The sequence below is a fragment of the Limulus polyphemus genome, unplaced genomic scaffold (genome assembly GCF_000517525.1).
Source record: "Limulus polyphemus unplaced genomic scaffold, Limulus_polyphemus-2.1.2 Scaffold3383, whole genome shotgun sequence".
Lineage (NCBI taxonomy): Eukaryota > Metazoa > Arthropoda > Merostomata > Xiphosura > Limulidae > Limulus > Limulus polyphemus.
This window is the reverse complement of record NW_013668993.1, coordinates 78,186-96,466: the sequence shown is the minus strand read 5'-3', so window position 1 is coordinate 96,466 and position 18,281 is coordinate 78,186. Positions and strand designations below refer to the sequence as shown.

Genomic DNA, 18,281 nt, shown 5'->3' with positions numbered 1-18,281 from the left:
TTATATACCAGACTACCCTATCTAGTAAATACTAGAGCATTCATGAAGGAACAAGATAGTTCTAGAAACTAGAGGGCGCCACAGTAGTCATGTGACTCGCTGACGCAACAGTATTATTACCATAGAATTTTACATTTTCATATCATAAACTGGTCAGTGCTAGAACTGAGGAACTATTTCCCTCTCTTATCTCATTGATAGAACTTCTATTGTCCCCTTTTTTACTTTATAAGAGCTGGTTGGAAGGAATTTCTTACTTTTTCTAGCTTTTCTTTACTGGCTGAAGACATAATATTTGTTAAGCTGATAATCATCACATACTGAGCCTTCGGAGTAATCCTTGTTAAAATAGTAACTTATTGTGATATTCAAACGGTAACCCTTGTCTCCATTCAATTGATCGTTGCAGTGAAATGAAATTATATTTATTTTGAGCACTAAATTAACCCTATTTTTACTTTTGGTTAATTACAGTTGAAACAAAATGGATTTTTTGTTATTTATTATGTATTTCAGAAAACGTTTGTTTGCTTTCAGTACTACTATTCTAATTGTATTTTAAACATATTTTCCTCTCATTAACAGAATAATTAAAATTTTAAAAAATTAATCGTGTTTCGTAAGGAATTTCCTCTAACAAGTTGAATGAAATGGTAATTGCCACCTCATATTTATTGGATACTCAGTTAAAGTGAAACCACTACTTTAAATTGCTTACTTCAATTAAACCACTACTTTAAACTGATTACTTCAATTAAACCACTACTTTAAATTGTTTACTTCAATTAAACCACTACTTTAAATTGATTACTTCAATTAAATCACTACTTTAAATTGTTTACTTCAATTAAACCACTACTTTAAATTGATTACTTCAATTAAATCACTACTTTAAATTGTTTACTTCAATTAAACCACTACTTTAAATTGATTACTTCAATTAAATCACTACTTGAAATTGATTACTTCAATTAAATCACTATTTTAAATTGATTAGTTCAATTAAACCACTACTTTAAATTGATTACTTCAATTAAATCACTACTTTAAATTGATTACTTCAATTAAACCACTACTTTAAATTGATTACTTCAAGTAAATCACTATTTTAAATTGATCCTACTTGAAGTAAATCACTAATTTATATTCACCTTATTTCCATTAAATCATTAATTTGTATTCACCTTATTTCCATTAAATCATTAATTTGTATTCACCTTATTTCCATTAAATCATTATTTATATTTCCTTTGCTTCAGTTAAATCACTAATTTATATTCACCTTACTTCAAATAAATCACTAATTTAATTTGATCCTACTTCAAGTAAATCATTAATTTATATTCACCGTACTTCAATCAAATCACAAATATAAATTCACCTTACTTCAAGTAAATCACTAATTTAAATTGATCCTACTTCAAATAAATCAGTAAGTTAAATTGATCCTACTTCAAATAAATCAATAAGTTAAATTGATCCTACTTCAATTAAATAAGTAATTTGAATCGACTCTACTTCGATTTTCTACATCGAATCTTTTCTGGTGATTGCCAGAAAAAAAGATTTTAAAAACGAGTAATGAAAGGGTTAAACCTATCCTTACCGGATGTTCTCCGTAAACAAGCAAAGTCTTTTATAGACCCAGCTGTTGATGAAAGAGGATATACTTTTGGTAGGACTCCTCGTCCGTCCTATCAGGGATCAGCTGTCAGTCGTCACGATTTACGGTTGACGCTAGGAGCATTTGATGCTCTTATTTCGTCTGTGTATAAATCATCCACGTATTTAATTATATTGCTGTGGTAAGAACGCAGTCCCAAAGGCATCAACACTTCTCAGAACGCCAAGTTACACAATATAACTAAGCATTTGAGCAAGAAACAAAACTGCTATGCTGAGATGATTATAATATCAAATAAAATGTGTTTTTGATACGCCATCTGGATGTAAGGAAACTATTGTTTTTCAGAAAACTTTTCAAATTTTGTTTGTTTGACATTAAGTACGAAGCTACAAAATTGGCTGTCTGTGCCGTGTCCACCGCGAGTATCGAAACCATATGTTTTGACTTTCCGCTGAGCCACCAGGGCTAATTTTTTCAAATAACAGTTTAAATATACAAAAGTAACTTGTAATTACGTCCTGCTTAGTTTGAAAGTACTGTTAAACTAAGTTGAACACTAACTCCGTGTAATACAAGTCTGTAATAAAATTCATTTGTCCTTGTTGAATGATTACTATTCGCCATGACTTATTCTAAATGTTATCACCCATACTCAAAAAATTTGTTTATATTTCATATAATTTTATAACACTAAATATGTAAGCTCCAGGTTGTTTTCATAACAACGCTAAATGTGTAAACTCGGTATTGTTTCCAACAGCGAAATCACTGCTTTTTCCATGGTAACACGTGATGAATTTCGTGCTTTGTTCATTTCGTTTTCTTCATAAATGTACCAAGAGGCTTTAAGTTCGGAAAATGTACAGTGATTTAATCAAACTTTGTAGAAGCTGTCCAAGAAAAGAAAGAAAAAGTGTTCCTGAAATGAAGTTATTTTTGCCCCGTCACTTCCGATTCTAAAAATCCCATGCTCTAGAGGCATAGATCCGGAATATCTATTGCCCCACCGGAAGTATGTGTGTGTGTATGATAACGGGAAATGATACAAACCACTTTTTATTGGCGCGGTTATTTTCTTGTTAGTAGTTAGCTGTTTTCACTCATAAGTTACACCTTCTAAGCGTGAATTATTATTATATTAATTAATTAATACGAGGAGAAAAAAACACTCATTCTTCTGAATTTTAAATTATTTTCATAGCCTTCCATTTTCAGTACATACTATATATATATATATATATTTCTACAGCTTGTGAGAATACCAGACTTCCTAAACTAAACCGAAGTAATTTCATTATTATTATATTTTGTGACGAAGACTTACGTGTGTTATTTTTTTTATTTTTTTGTATTTCGTTAGGTTCTCACGGAAATTCCTGCAACGCCTTCACTAAGATGGACATGCACGGAACAAAGTGAATCATCTGTCGATGACGTCATATTCGTGTTTCCTGAAGGCAGTGTATCTCAACCAGTGATTAGTTGGCTTGATGTTTGAAATCAGATGTTTATAATCGCTCTTGGTCTAAGTATTTTGGAAATATTTTATGAAATGATTCTCAGTTGATTCTCAAAACGTTACAATGAGATCCAACATCAGTACTAACAGAAGACGCCAGGGGTCATTTTCTCTGACTTGTCGTAAGCCACGCCTGAATAGCTTGTGTTCCATCTGGTATTCCATTCTAGCACTCGCCTTTCAAATCTACATTATCGTCCATAGTGTTCAAAGTTTCGTCAAGTATATATCCTTGCCGTGGCCAGTGGAAAATCAGCCTTTTCTAGAACTCAACGCGTACGTGGCTCTGATTGGAGCAGCTCTAATTCTCCTACCGTTCTTCACAGTCGCCGGTATTCTTAAAGTTGGTAACTTTTCTAATGATGGCGGAAAATGGGGTAGAAACGATGACGACAACGGGGCTATTTATCAAAACTTACGAAGGGATAAACCGAAACGGTGGGTGAAAATGCTATGGAAACACGGTGCACCTACAGCACCTTTCCTCCATGTCTGCGCAGCATTTTGTTTGTTGTTACCCAGGGTGTTGATCCAGGCTCGATTGATCCAGCATGGATTTCTTAGCAAAGGTATGCTTCTCGTGTAATTATCATAATATGTCCATCTTTATATGTGCTTTTGTAGATGTAAAAAAGATTATATTCAATCTAGAATCCTCAGATCAGCAGTTCGACCAGTGTGTGTAAATATGTACAACATACACGGTCCTTCAACTTGAACTGTGTTTCCACATTAGTCAGACCTTCAATGATTCTAGAAACATCGGTTAGTTTCTACAAAGTTTGATTAAACCACAAGAAAGGCGAAAACCTGTCACCAAATCCCAATAAGTAGGGCTAATTAGAGGTGGGGGGGGGGGCAGGATTGCCATTTGGTCCGGGCCTCAAACTTAGACACTTGTTTTTTTTTTCATTTGATAAGTTTCGCGACTTGTTTTCATGTATCTCCCAATCAGACCAAAATGTGACACACACTCTTAACTCAGAGCTGCAAATTAAATATTCAAGTTATATTTCACTTTTCTTTTGGGCCAATGGTTGTCTTATTTTGTTTTCATGTGTCACCATTTTTTATTTTAATTGGGGCCTCGAAAGATAGAAGTGGCACGGGCCTTTCTGAGAGAGCCTGCCACTAAAAGATGGCCTAATAAGCCTTTAACTATTATATTGTATTTAAAATAATAATAGTGTCAACTTTCTGATAAGCAAAGGAACTAATAACACTTGTCCTTGTCTACTAAGTACTTTCGTTATTTCAAGAAGAATGTCTAGATTTTGGCAACTTCTATGCCATCTTTACTGGGTGTTTTATCAGCTAGGTGGATGTAAAATGTTTTATATTTTCATTTTCCTTCAAATTTCATTATTTTAGTATTATTCTATTTCATCCTTTGGTCTTCTCTATCGTGATGATATACGACTCATAGAACAGTATTACAGAGTTCTGTGCGTTTAGTATATTCCAGAATTGGATATCGTAAATAGTGTTTTAGCCTTCCGTTTGGTCTTTAGATGTTTTGGTGTACACTAACTACAGTCATATTTTGTTGTGGTTTCTGAATATTATTCTGACTTTATCTGTTTATATTGTTGTACATTCTGAATACTGTTCTGACTTTATCTGTATATATTGTCGTGCATTCTGACTTTATCTGTTTATATTGTTGTAGTTTCTGAATGCTGTTCTGACTTTATCTGATTATATTGTTGTAGTTTCTGAATACTGTTCTGACATTATCTGTTTATATTGTCGTACATTCTGAATGCTGTTCTGACTTTATCTGTGTAGATATTGTCGTGCATTCTGAGTGCTCTTCTGACTTTATCTGTATATATTGTTGTGCATTCTGAATGCTGTTCTGACTTTATCTGTGTATATATTGTCGTGCATTCTGAGTGCTCTTCTGACTTTATCTGTATATATTGTTGTGCATTCTGAATGCTGTTCTGACCTTATTTTTTATATTGTTGTAGTTTTTGAATATTGTTCTGCTTTATCTGTGTATATATATTGTCGTGCACGCTGAATGCCGTTCTGACTTTATCTGTTTATATTGTTGTAGTTTCTTAATATCATTCTAGCTTTATCTGTGTATATTGTTGTAGTTTCTTAATATTATTCTAACTTTATCTGTTTATATTGTTGTACATTCTGAATACTGTTCAGATTTATCTGTATATATATTGTCGTACATTCTGAATACTGTTCTGACTTTATCTGTTTATATTGTTGTGGTTTCTTAATACTGTTCTGACTTTATCTGTTTATATTGTTGTGGTTTCTTAATACTACTCTGACTTTATCTGTATATATTGTCGTACATTCTGAATACTATTCTGACTTTATCTTTTTATGTTGCTATGGCTTCTGAAAATTGTTCCGACTTTATCTGCTTATATTGTTATATTTTCATAATTTTGTTCTGACTTTATCTGTTTATATTGTTGTACATTCTGAATACTGTTTTGAATTATTTGTATATATATATTGTCGTACATTCTGAACACTGTTCTGACTTTATCTGTTTATATTGTTGTGGTTTCTTAATACTATTCTGACTTTATCTTTTTATATTGTTGTGGCTTCTGAAAATTGTTCTCACTTTATCTGTTTATATTGTTATATTTTCTGAATATTGTTCTGACTTTATCTGTTTATATTGTTGTGGTTTCTTAATACTATCCTGACTTTATCTGTATATATTGTCGTACATTCTGAATATTATTCTGGCTTTATCTGTTTATATTGTCGTACCTTTTGACTACTATTCTGACTTTATCTGTTTATATTGTTGCGGCTTCTGAAAATTGTTCCGACTTTATCTGTTTATATTGTTGTGATTTCTTAATACTATTCTGAATTTATGCTGTTTATATTATTGTGACTTCTGAATACTGTTCTGAATTTATGCTGATTAGATTGTTGTGGCTTCTAAAAATTGTTCTGACTTTATGTTTTCAGAGAGACCTTTAACATAAAGGACTGTAGCTGTGTCTCTGTAATTATCTTCCTGCTTTTTCTTGAGGTTTATATTTTTGTTTTCATCGTTATCAAATAGTCATTGGCAATGAATATTGTAGTGATGTGTTTTTCGTTAGCATCTTATTTAGTTTAGTTACAAATACTGTTCATTCTTGAAACTGGACAGTCTATGGGGCTGGTTGGTTTATAGTTGAGGTATTTACCCGTATCTGTGGGTTACTTGTAGTGTATGAATTTGTTGTCTTCTAGTTCCATTATGAACCATACCGCTGGATGTTGTATGTTCAGGTGATTCATGAATTATTGAATCTTGTCTTTAGACCACATTACGAGCGTATCAACATCTCTGAGACAAATCCTGGGACTAAGAGCAGCTGTTTTCAGGGCGTTATCTTCGCAAGTATAGTTTACTGAATACTGATGATAGGGCTAACCCACAGTTAGACCTTGTTGTTGTTGATAGTATTTATCCTCATGTTGAAAGCAGGTTAGGTTGATATGGAAGGTTATGAGTTCTATTGTCAGAAGAGTACATTCCAGCTCCATCATTTTCTTGTTGTTGATGGGGTATCTGTAGTGTTTCTGGAGTTGGATACATCGACACTGATCGTTGTGTTTTTAACGTAAGGGTGCTTCTCCAAGTTGATATCATGTCTAGTATCTATGACTGGAGATGGAAGCCTTGATTATGGACCTTAGGTAGACCATATATGAGTGAGGTTGTTTTGGGGTGTACTGTTAGTTGTTTGACTGTTTCACTTCAGAGTTCATTCTGATTTTTCTTGAAGGTTAGATAACAAACTCCTTTTTCTCACAAGAAGACCTAGGATGGAATCCTACCATGCATGGTCCTTCTCAGGACTTCACTGAAGAGGACAACAGATTAGCAGCCGAAATATAAAATACATTGATAATTAGAACGTAATAAAAATAATTAGTAAATAATTATTAAGTATACGCTTAGATGATCGTATAAAGCTATTAATTATAACGAAAATCGACATCAGATCGCCAAAACCTTAAGATACAAATATAAAACAATAGTATAAAAATTAAATATTTTAATATCGACATATCCCTGTGTACTTCCATTTGTATGGTGTGTTATTTAAGAAATACAATTATGCGAGACGTACGCCAAAAAAACTTTTAAGAAAGCAAAATAAAAATCACTCTCTTTTTTTATTATCAGAATCAACCTCGTCTCTTTGCTGTTTTTTAAACGCTAAGTGTCGTGTTACAAATATTCTTTGTTTGTTTTTTGTTAAGCGCTAAGACACACAATGAGCTATGTGTGATATGCCAACCATGGGTATCGAAATCCGATATAATTCCGTTATAAGCTCTCAGATTTGCCACTGAGCCACTAGGGGGGGGGGGTGCAATAAAAGTAGCTCCCACATGGGAATCATGTTGTTTTATGAACAAATAAGTTTAATAGACTAACAGAATAAGTTCGATGCTTAAAAGTTAATCTATAATGATCTTTAAGTATATTATTTAATCTAAACGGTTAAAGATAAATTTTTAGAAAACTACAAAAAAATGTTAAAGATCAAATATGATAACCAAAGAATAATAACGAAATGGTAAATATTTATGTTTCAATCTTTTCAACAGCCGATCTGTGGAAAACGGACCTGGATTTTATGATTACTCACAAAGACCGCATCGTGGCTTTGAAGTTTCTCTCGACGATAAACGAGACTGAGTTGTGGCGAAAAGAAGCAATGGAGCAGCAGAACCGACCGAAGACAGTGACTGAAGGACACCTAGAAGACATGGCGCCTGTCTCGGCAGAGTTTTTGAACTACGGGTTGGCGTTATTCGTGTACGCAGTTCGTTACCCCTCTGTCTTCTGGCGTGTAAATAAGAGCTTCGCCCTGGTTTTTTCAATTGAGTTTGTTCTCACAGCTTTGCAACAACTTTTGGCTTTCACTGGGTTTACTGTCCTCTACAAAATTCATATCTACGGACCTTCAGAGGTTCTACTGAAGTTCAATCCAATGTTGCTCAACGTCTCCTTAAGCCTGTTGCTTTTTATTCTCTACAATATCATTCTAACGATGTCTGCTAGTGTCCTCTACATCTACGGGTTACAGAAGTTCCGTGAGAACGAGGAACAACAGATTCGGAAACGCCACATCACCTGGGTTGAGGAGTCTCGCCGTTCGTGTGGTTACATCCCTCATCTGAGTGCTCTCTTGACACTCTTGATGATAATATCAAGTGCAACACCGCTGATGTACGACTATATGTTAGTCTACTGTGGTAGTCTGGATGGAACAGTTTTGGCTGGAGTAACTGGTACCATATTGCACGTTATTTTGTGGGTGCTGTTATGGGTAGGTCTTAGCCTTAAACAAAGATGGTGGTTTAAGAAAGCTAATAATCAACAAAGATCAACTAAGGACACTGAACTGGAACTGTTAAATGGAATAAAAGAGTTACCATTACTTGTCATTGAAAATGGCCACACCTACCAGGTAAGAGAACAGGCATCAAAGCAGGCTATCTTGGACATCGCATTGTCATCTGCTATAAATGAAAAATCGAAATCTCCTGACGAAGACGACAACGTGTACTGGCTGAAACCCAAGTTTCCTCTTCCAAAAACTACAGATACTTCACCCGAAGAGGACATGATACCATGGCGACAAATTAACCGAAAATCTTCTTTTTCCAGGCAACACAAAGTCACTTTCGAAGATAAGCTAGCTGGTGCTTCTGTTAAGCGCACAAAATCCCTGACTAGCAAATCTCCAAACGTTATTAGCAAAGGAAAGAAGTCACACGTAAAATTCGAAGACGGATCTAACTTCAGCTACAATGATGGAGATTATGCCTCATTACGAGAGTTAGTCAAAGCCAGGGATGAGGACTTCGAGAGTCCAACTCTAAAGGTAAAAAACAGTAGCATCCCCTTTGTAGAAAAAACAAAACAAAAACATATTGTGTTTAGAATAGCAATTATCTGAAAATATAAAGTTAACAATGTCATCAAAATTAATTTGGGTAATTTATTTGAATGTCTAAAGATATCATATGGTGAAATAAAAAACAAAATTCGAATTGTAACATGTAACTTGCTAGATGTATTTCGATTGTCCTGTAAGAACTTTAGTAATAAATTCTATTGATTTAACAAATATATTTTTGTAGAGTTTTGAATGAGAGGGAGTTTATAGATTTTTATATAACAGCGTAAAACATAGAATATTTCATTCAAATAAGTGAGTATTCAATGAGTTACAAATACTGTTATTGTCGTTATAGCGTCTACACTCACTCCGGTACAGTGGAAGTCCACGCCCTCTGCTGGACGATGGAGACTATGGTATTCTCCTCGATAATCGTCGTTTGCCAAATAGGATCATGGCTCCTGTTATTGTTCACACCCATCTCCAGCCTGATCCTGGGAACTCGACCCCACGGAGCACAGACTCAGGGATCACTAAAAGCCACGTAGACGACAGGAACTCCCAGGATAATCCTGCTTCCAGCTCAGGATCTGTGAGCGAGGCTTCTACTTCTCCTGATAAGGCTGCTAGCGATTCTTCGAGCGGGGTCCACTCCAGCTATAGTATGGCGGACAAAAGGTCCTCTAGCCTAGAAAACATACCAGCAATGGAGCCTCCAAAATTTAGGTGGAAAAACCTATCCTTACAAAGGAACGTGGTTCCTCCTGCAGGCAGTGATTTGACTGCTGGGTTGTTTCCTCCATTACTCCCAGAAAATAAAATATATGATGACCCATATGAAACAACTATGGTGATTCGGCGTCAGCAAAAACGATCCGAAGATACTCAAGATGGCAACTGTTCTGAACGCTTTGGCCGAGCCACAAATATGCGAATGATGTCATTTACCGATCAACCAGACTATTTGGGGAGTCAGGTATTCTCCAGTACCACCGATGGTGATCATTCATTGTTTTGGACTCCGCCATCTAACACGGACAGCAGTGAAATTTATCGTAAGACCCCTTTTGGTGGGCATCCTTCTCATAGTGTGGGTCAACAAGATCGAAGAGATTCAGCTAACTATTCCCTAGCCTCCTCCGGGGATTCGGAAAACGTCACTCCTCATTTCTGATTCGTTAAAAGTGAGAGATGTGTCGTCTCCCGATTACGTCAAAGTAGAAAGGTACATAAGTGTTGACGTCAAACTCCAGTGAGTGGCTAATCCGAGTCAGTCGAACTTTAGGCTTAGTGCAGCTCTGTCAGGAACTGACTGCCAAAGCTGTCATTAGCCAAATCGGCGATGTACAGATATTTGATATAAACTTTATTTACGTATTTTATTCAAGAATTTCTGTAAAATAAGTCAAAATTCGTGCACCTGTTAGCTCGTTCACTGTCAATTGTATTAAATTTAATATCTATGTACATATTTACCTGTCAAGGTGTACACGTACAGATGGCACTACAGTGCTAAGTCATTCCGTGTCGAGAGCTCGTGTAAATGTAAGAATAGGCTTGTTTTAGGCTTCCGTAACAAAGCTTCATTCCAGTTCTTCCAGCCAAATATGGAGTAAGATATGGAGTAAGTGGTGTTTGAAACAGGATCTATTGACTTTTTAAATTTAGAATCAGTGTCTGTGTGGGAAGCACTTAGCAGGAACTTTTTTTTGGATGATTAGAAAAGGAAAACAGTGTTCATACTTGTCTGGGAATTTAACTTAATTGTTAGTTCCACTCGTTGATTGCGACGTCAACATGTACGTCAGCGTTCTTGAGCCCAGTGAATGCATGGTTTGTGTTAGGTAGTGACAGATCACTTAAAGTGGAAGATTTTTTTTAACACTTCACTATTAGCGTCTGCACATTTAGAGAAAGAAGCTTTGTCTTCTGTGTTAGAAGTTTATAGTTCGATTTGAATCTAGTTACATCTGATCCATGGCAATATATTAACCTCGCTTTTAGTATTAGGTTTTTTAAGCCTATCGTACTAATTCTTAAGTATAAATAAAGGTTGGAATGTTCGTCAACAAGATTCAAAATTACTTTGGATGAAATCAAAACTTTAAACTGTCTCTTCTGTAGGACAACAGATTGATTCGTCCACAGGAATATCAAATACTTCCAGTCTTATTTATTGTTAATTATTATTTTTTATAGTTCAGTATTTTGTATAAGCACGTAAAAAATTCCTTTAATAAAAAAAAGCTAGAGCAACCGAACACAGTAGCTAATAATGGTGAAAATTCCACACAGTGTTAATTGACAATTCTTAGTATTACGATAAAAATTAAAATAACTTAAGAAAAGCAAGGATAATCATAATTTATTTCCAGTGATATCTTTTTACTGCAATCGGGATTAGAAGTTCTTTAAATCAGGATTTAACGAAAGAAAAAAAAAACAGCAATCTTGTCACTTTATTGTCGTGGATAATATATTAATTTTCGTTTTTTTAAGGCAAAATCTCCAGGAAAAGCAGTTATTTGTTTCTCGATGAAAAGCAGTTTTTAACTTTAAGAAATTCAGCTGACATAACAACTTAAGATTTCTCTATATGCACAATATTGATTTAGAAAAAAAAAAAACTACCTTCAGAATATGCAAACTTCAAGTTAAACGTTCCAATTTATAGTATATACTTTGCACTATTTCTGTGTTGTCGTTTTTTTAGGAAAACGGTCGTTTTTGTGCCAATTTTCTAAAATTTTTTATATATATATATTTAAAATGTTTCATAAACGTTTGTATAGTGTGTACGTCTGCTTAGTGAAGGTAATTGTGCTGTAAATCCCATTTAGCCCCTAGTGACAGCTTGAGAGCTTATACGCGAAGAAATCGTGGTTCGATACCCATTGTGGGCACAGAGTAAATAGCCCATCGTGTAGCTATGCCCTTAAATACAAACATTTATAATCACCTTATTTCTTCTACCACAGATCAGAATATTTCAAGATAACTGAAAGATATCGGAGTATGTATGCAGTTAGGGTAACAGTTTTAAAGATCAAAATGTCCGACATTATTCGACCTGTTATAAGAAGAAGGAGAATGAAAACAGCTCGGACGTTTCTTATCTAGAAACTAACCTTGTGTACAGTTCTTGATACTGTATTTTAAAGATTCTTGAAAATATTATTCAATGTTCTTTCAATCAGATTTGTGATTCGTTTTCACTCAAAAAATAAACAAATCTTGCAAAGTTTAATTTTGTTATTACAGGTTTAAAAAATTGTTTGTTTTACACAAGCAAAAATTTTAGTTCACTGATGAACTAAATAGATGTGAAATAATTTTATACAATTATATAAAATCTATTACTCGTGTGATTGATTTTGAACAAAACTACTTGCAACTCGTAAATCTTTCGCAGAACCTTATTTACTCATATTAATAATAATAATAGCACAATATTTTTTGTTGCAAAAATAAAATTCACTTGAATTAATTTATTTTTTGCACAAAACAAACATTTATTTTGTTTGTACATTTATTCACATTAATCAATTCGTTTTAATTAATATTTTCTTTAGCCTAAATGTTTCTTCATTTTTTCTAGTTTCGCAAGTTAGAATTTTTTTTCACACATATTTAACACGCAAAGTTGTAAGCTTAAGAATATGGATCTCATTTCTTCATTAATACACTACATGATACATTGTGTTGAAGTGAAATTATTTTATATTTATGTGTATGTAATTGTTTGTGATAAATCTATACTTATAATCTATATTATCGGCCATTTTTTAAATATTGTTTACTGATATTAGATGATTTTTTCAGTGGTTGTTATATTTTGTGAGTGTTTATGCTGTTTTACCTTTTGTAAATAAAAGAAACTGCTTTAACAACTTGAATATTCTGATGATTCGGATAAAACTATATTATTCATAAGTCAGTGTTTTTAATACAATACACATACCACACTGTAATGATCGTGAAAAGGTTGACTCAATACTATACCGTAGTGATCATGAAAAGGTTGACACAGTACCACACAATAGTGATCATGAAAAGGTCGACTCAATACCATACCGTAGTGATCATGAAAAGGTGAACACAGTACCACACCATAGTGATAATGAAAAGGTTGACTCAATACTATACCGTAGTGATCATGAAAAGGTTGACACAGTACCACACTGTAATGATCATGAAAAGGTTGACACAGTACCACACAATAGCGATCATGAAAAGGTCGACTCAATACCATACCGTAGTGATAATGAAAAGGTTGACACAGTACCACACTGTAATGATCATGAAAAGGTTGACAGTACCACACCATTATGATCATGAAAAGGTTGACACAGTACCATACTGTAGTGATCATGACAAGGTTGACACAGTACCACACCATAGTGATCATGACAAGGTTGACCAAATACCACACCATAGTGATCATGAAAAGGTTGACACAGTACCATACTGTAGTGGTAATGAAAATACTGTTTCTGACGTTTTATGGTATTCATTAAGTACATAAAAACAGAAATCCTTGAGAGCCGTTTCTTTAGTGAATACTTTCTGCAGTTATCCACCAAACAGAGATTATATTTCAGCTGGGGTTATTGGGTGCAGCAGGCAGATTCTTAACCAATAAAAAACGTTTTATTTCTCTATGTTTGGTTCACAACCTACTTCAGGTCCCTAGACGTCACAAAAGTAACGATATTTTTTGCAATTGAAAGCAACTATTCTACACAAATTCAAGTGAGTCGAAGGATGTGGTTAATATTGTATGTTTATGTACATAACTTGCGGACGTATAACAAGCCCGACGTCTAACCTAATATGTCTAATTTTTGACATCTCTAAAACACATTTTCATCTTAAGTCTACCATCCTTTCATGTCTACTTAGTTCTGACCTTTGCCACACTTAGCGCTAACAAATGTTATGGGTCTAACCAAACTCATTTTAATATGGTTCTGACCTTGATATTTGACCTTCGCACTTGACTGAATTTATGTGTTTTGCTCGCTCGCTTTCTAACACGGTCCTTAGTGAAACACAGCCTGAAATCAGACGATAATTCCGTGTGCAAAGAAAAGAAATCCGCTCCGAGTGTAGGGCAACACGAAAACCCGTTTATTCTAACTTCACGATCTTATGTAATAACATACTCCCTTTTGCCTTAAAGTTAGTTTCTTTAATATTGTTGGTTATAATTTATAAATAATTGTTATTATTTATAAGTATTTGTTCATTTTTGAAGACTTAGTATTGTTACCTCAGCGTATGGTCCCCAGTGGCACGGCGGTATGTATGTAGCCTCACAACACTAGATACCCGTGGTGGGCAGAGCATATAGTTTTAGGACTAACTTACACCTATTTACCTTGCCGAACCTCGTAAGATATTATTGGGTTTGTGGCCGTAAACATAGTTAATAGTAAAGTTTCCTAACTGTTGATTCAGCGTATTCTACATTAAGTAATCAAGACAGATTTCAGTTTTCTCGTGTAATGATACGTGACATTGTGTACTTATAATTAGTTTGTTATATAGAATTAGTCTTATTAATTGCAAATTTACTTTTTCATTCTGACCGACAAAGATTAAGTTTACTTTTGATTACAGTTTAAATCTTCATCGGCACTGGATATGGCTGATATAGTGACATATTATTCCTTATTTTCACTCATCAGTTTTCAGCGATAAGTCATTTCTAATCAAATATAAAAGAATAAAGAAACTGTCGCATCCTCGGTGATACAACTCATTTTAAAACTCCATTAAAAATTTGTTCTTCCTGTGTAATTTTGTCAGTTAAACTTTTGTATCTGATATCTAAGATCTAACACCAGTATAACTGATGAAAGAAAAATACACTGGTTCCATTTATTTTTTCCTAGCTACATACTCTATGCTCTGTTTTAACATTGTATCTGAAAGAACTCATTGTTTAAACGTCAGAGCAAGAGGCGTGAGTTAGGAGCAAGTCAGCAAAACATATGTTTACGATTATATGTATCTATCTAAATACACAATATATTTAAAAAAATAAAACATACTTATGACAGAGCCTAATAGATGGCGCTCACAGTCTCTCTTTTTTTAATTGGGAAAATTTCTTTCTTTGTTTCGGATCCCCCAAATAGCTTAGTGGTAAGTCTACAGACTTACGAGGATAAAAATCTAGTTTTAATACCTGTGGTGGGCAAAACAGAGATAGCCGATTGTGTAGCTTTATGCTTAACAAGAACCAAATCAAATAAAGACTATCTGCGTCTAACTGTCCCCATTTTTGGGCTGATAAACATATAACGTATCCTCGGCCCAAAAATACAGAGAGCGATTTTGCGGCAACGGATCAAAAACCAAGGGCTCACAGATTCATAGTTTGGCCTTGATAAAAATGGTTTGTTTCTTCTAAGTTTCATGCAAAGCTACCTGCGCTAGCAGTCCCTAATTTAGAAGTGATAGACTACAACATCACCAACCGCCAACTCTTGGACTACTATTTATTAATGAATAGTGAGAGTGATCATTACATTATAGCGCTCCCACAACTGAAAGGTTAAGCACGTTCAATGACGGGATTCGATCCCGTAACCCGCAGATTGCCAATCGAGTGTTCTGACCACCAGTTAGAAGTATGCTATAATATAAATCCTCCTAAATCAAGATTATCAGTTAAAGGAGGTTCGTATCTAAATATCGTGATAGAAAACTAAAATAATAATATTTACCCCATTTGATTGTGTTCGAAATAAACCGATACAAAGCGTTTTCCGTTAAAAGACGACACTAAGCCTAAGCTTAATGGAATTACAATATTTACAGATTAATTGTCTTTAAAAAAATAATAGACGTATATTTAAATGACCTGGTGGTTTGGGTGCTCGACTCAATCTGCGGGTCACGGATTCGAATCCCCATCACCGAACATGCGCGCTCCTTTCAGTCGTGGAGGCAAAATAATGTGACGGTCATTCCCACTATTCGTTGGTAAAAGAGACGCCCATGAATTGGCGGTGGGTGGTGCTTACTTAATGCCTAAATTAGGGACGACTAGTGAAGATAGCCCTCGAGTAGCTTTACGCAAAATTCAGACCAAACGAACAATGTGAGATTTAAGATTTAATAAAACAATTACATATGGATACTTTTTCATATTTTAAAAAGTGCAATTCTAGAATGCCCCCTCCGAAATAAACTCTGATTTATAACACCATTTCTTTAAATCCTAAATACCATTCGTTTCTCAGTTATGATTTTAAAAACAAATTGTAATATTAGTCCTTGCCTAGCCTTGTGAATAAACCTGACCTGCCATCTACTGGCTAAACGAATGATTATCTGTCAAATTTACATCAGGTCGAAGGAACCATTGGGAACCTATCTCAAAGATCTGTTTCCAAGACACTGTATTATTAACGTGTTTTTTGTTGTTTTTGTTAAAAAATAAGCTACTTCCATTTCCACAGAACTAAATATTTAAGTGAATTTCAAAACAGATAGTCAGACTGGTCTGAATAATGGCAGCTAGAGAATAGCACCCACATACATAGTCAGACTGGTCTGAATAATGGCAACTAGAGAATAGCACCCACATACATAGTCAGACTGGTCTGAATAATGGCAACTAGAGAATAGCACCCACCTACATAGTCAGACTGGTATGAATAATGGTAACTAGAGAATAGCACCCACATACATAGTCAGACTAGTCTGAATAATGGCAACTAGAGAATAGCACCCACCTACATAGTCAGACTGGTCTGAATAATGGCAACTAGAGAATAGCACCCACATACATAGTCAGACTGGTCTGAATAATGGCAGCTAGAGAATAGCACCCACCTACGTAGTCAGACTGCTCTGAACAGTGGCAGCTAGACAATAGCACCCACCTACAACTTTACGGATACTGTTATTGAATTATAGGATTTGACTGTCACTCTTATAGAGCATCCGCGTTACAAAAGTGCGGAACACGTTTTTTGTGGCAACTGAACATAAACAATGAAACCTTGGATTCACAGTCGAGGCACGCTACTAGTAGAGTACGCCCAGTTCTTTGTTTTAGAAATGAATGATGCTTAAATTTCTTCATTAGTTTGATTAAAATTGTTTTAAGAGAGATACGTATTAAATACACAAGATTACGTTCTGTTCACGAAATAAATACGATAGAATTGTACTACTCAAAAATATATTAAAAATAAATATGAAATTCATTTGATTCCCTACTTGCCACTTGATTAAAGTGGATTTGAGAAATTCCACCTCTCACTAGTGACCAAAGGCAAATCGAAAGCACGAGACTATAATTCTTCCACTAGTGGAGTACATGTGTCCGATGTTTTTAATTCTGTGTTATTCACCACAGTGAACCTATATCTATATATGATTTAAAGAACAAGTAGCATTGATGCTTCTAATTTATTCTTGTGAATTGTTTGGCAGACAAACAGATTATTTAGAGTACTGGAAGCAGTGGCGTAGGAAGGGTTCTCAATACCCGGGGGCAAAGACACTTTTGGCGCCCCCACCTCTGAAAAGTTTTAATTATTTGTTTTGTGACTCATTACCCACTTAATGACAATAACATAAAAAATTAATTACCGCCTTACACAGGCCTAAAATAAAGTCACAATATAACATCTCACGATATCACAACTGTAAACCTGGAACTAATGAAGTATAGCCTACTGGGTGTACTTACATAATTTGTAAACCATTTTGATATTTATGTCATCAATAAGCTAGAGTAATCTTTCAAGCATGCAGAATAAATTTCTGTTATATATCCCTAGTTTTGAAACATATTTTATATGAGAAGCCAGTCACTTGTGGTGTATATGAATTATAAAACAGATTGATAAAATACTACTTAAGTTTACAAATAACAAATTTTATTAGTTTACGAAACTGTACATATACTTAACTAGATCTTGTACAGGTAGCATTCTGGTATTAATGGTTTCATTATATGAACCTCTCGTGCTTTTGCTGCTGCAAATGCATCAATTAAACTATCAAAATTTAAGGTATTAAGTACGTCTTTTTCAATACTTAATATTGCCAAGTTACTAAGTCGTTCTTGAGTCATTGAGGTTCTCAAGTGTGTAAGAATTAACTTCAGCTTGCTGAAGGACCTTTCACAACTAGCAATAGAAATCCCAATTGTTAACAAAATCTGCAATGCAATTCTTAAATTTGGGAAAACATCTTCACCATATGA

At 34.5% G+C, this 18,281-nt stretch overlaps 1 protein-coding gene across 2 annotated transcripts in view; it reads left to right on the top strand.

Annotated features, from left to right (window-relative positions):
• LOC106469263 overlaps positions 1-12,903 on the top strand; it is a 22,926-nt gene extending 10,023 nt beyond the window's left edge. The window contains exons 2-5 of one of the 2 annotated variants that reach the window (XR_002612825.1): positions 2,988-3,715; positions 7,749-9,031; positions 9,405-10,673; positions 12,028-12,903. Coding sequence is in view for 1 of the 2 variants with exons in the window: in XM_022397734.1 (XP_022253442.1) it covers positions 3,211-3,715; positions 7,749-9,031; positions 9,405-10,223 (2,607 nt within the window). In the remaining variant the exon portion in view is untranslated. Of the gene's footprint in view, positions 1-2,987; positions 3,716-7,748; positions 9,032-9,404 lie in introns of both variants that reach the window. The other variant, XM_022397734.1, reaches the window with a different exon arrangement.
• Positions 12,904-18,281: the final 5,378 nt, after the last annotated feature.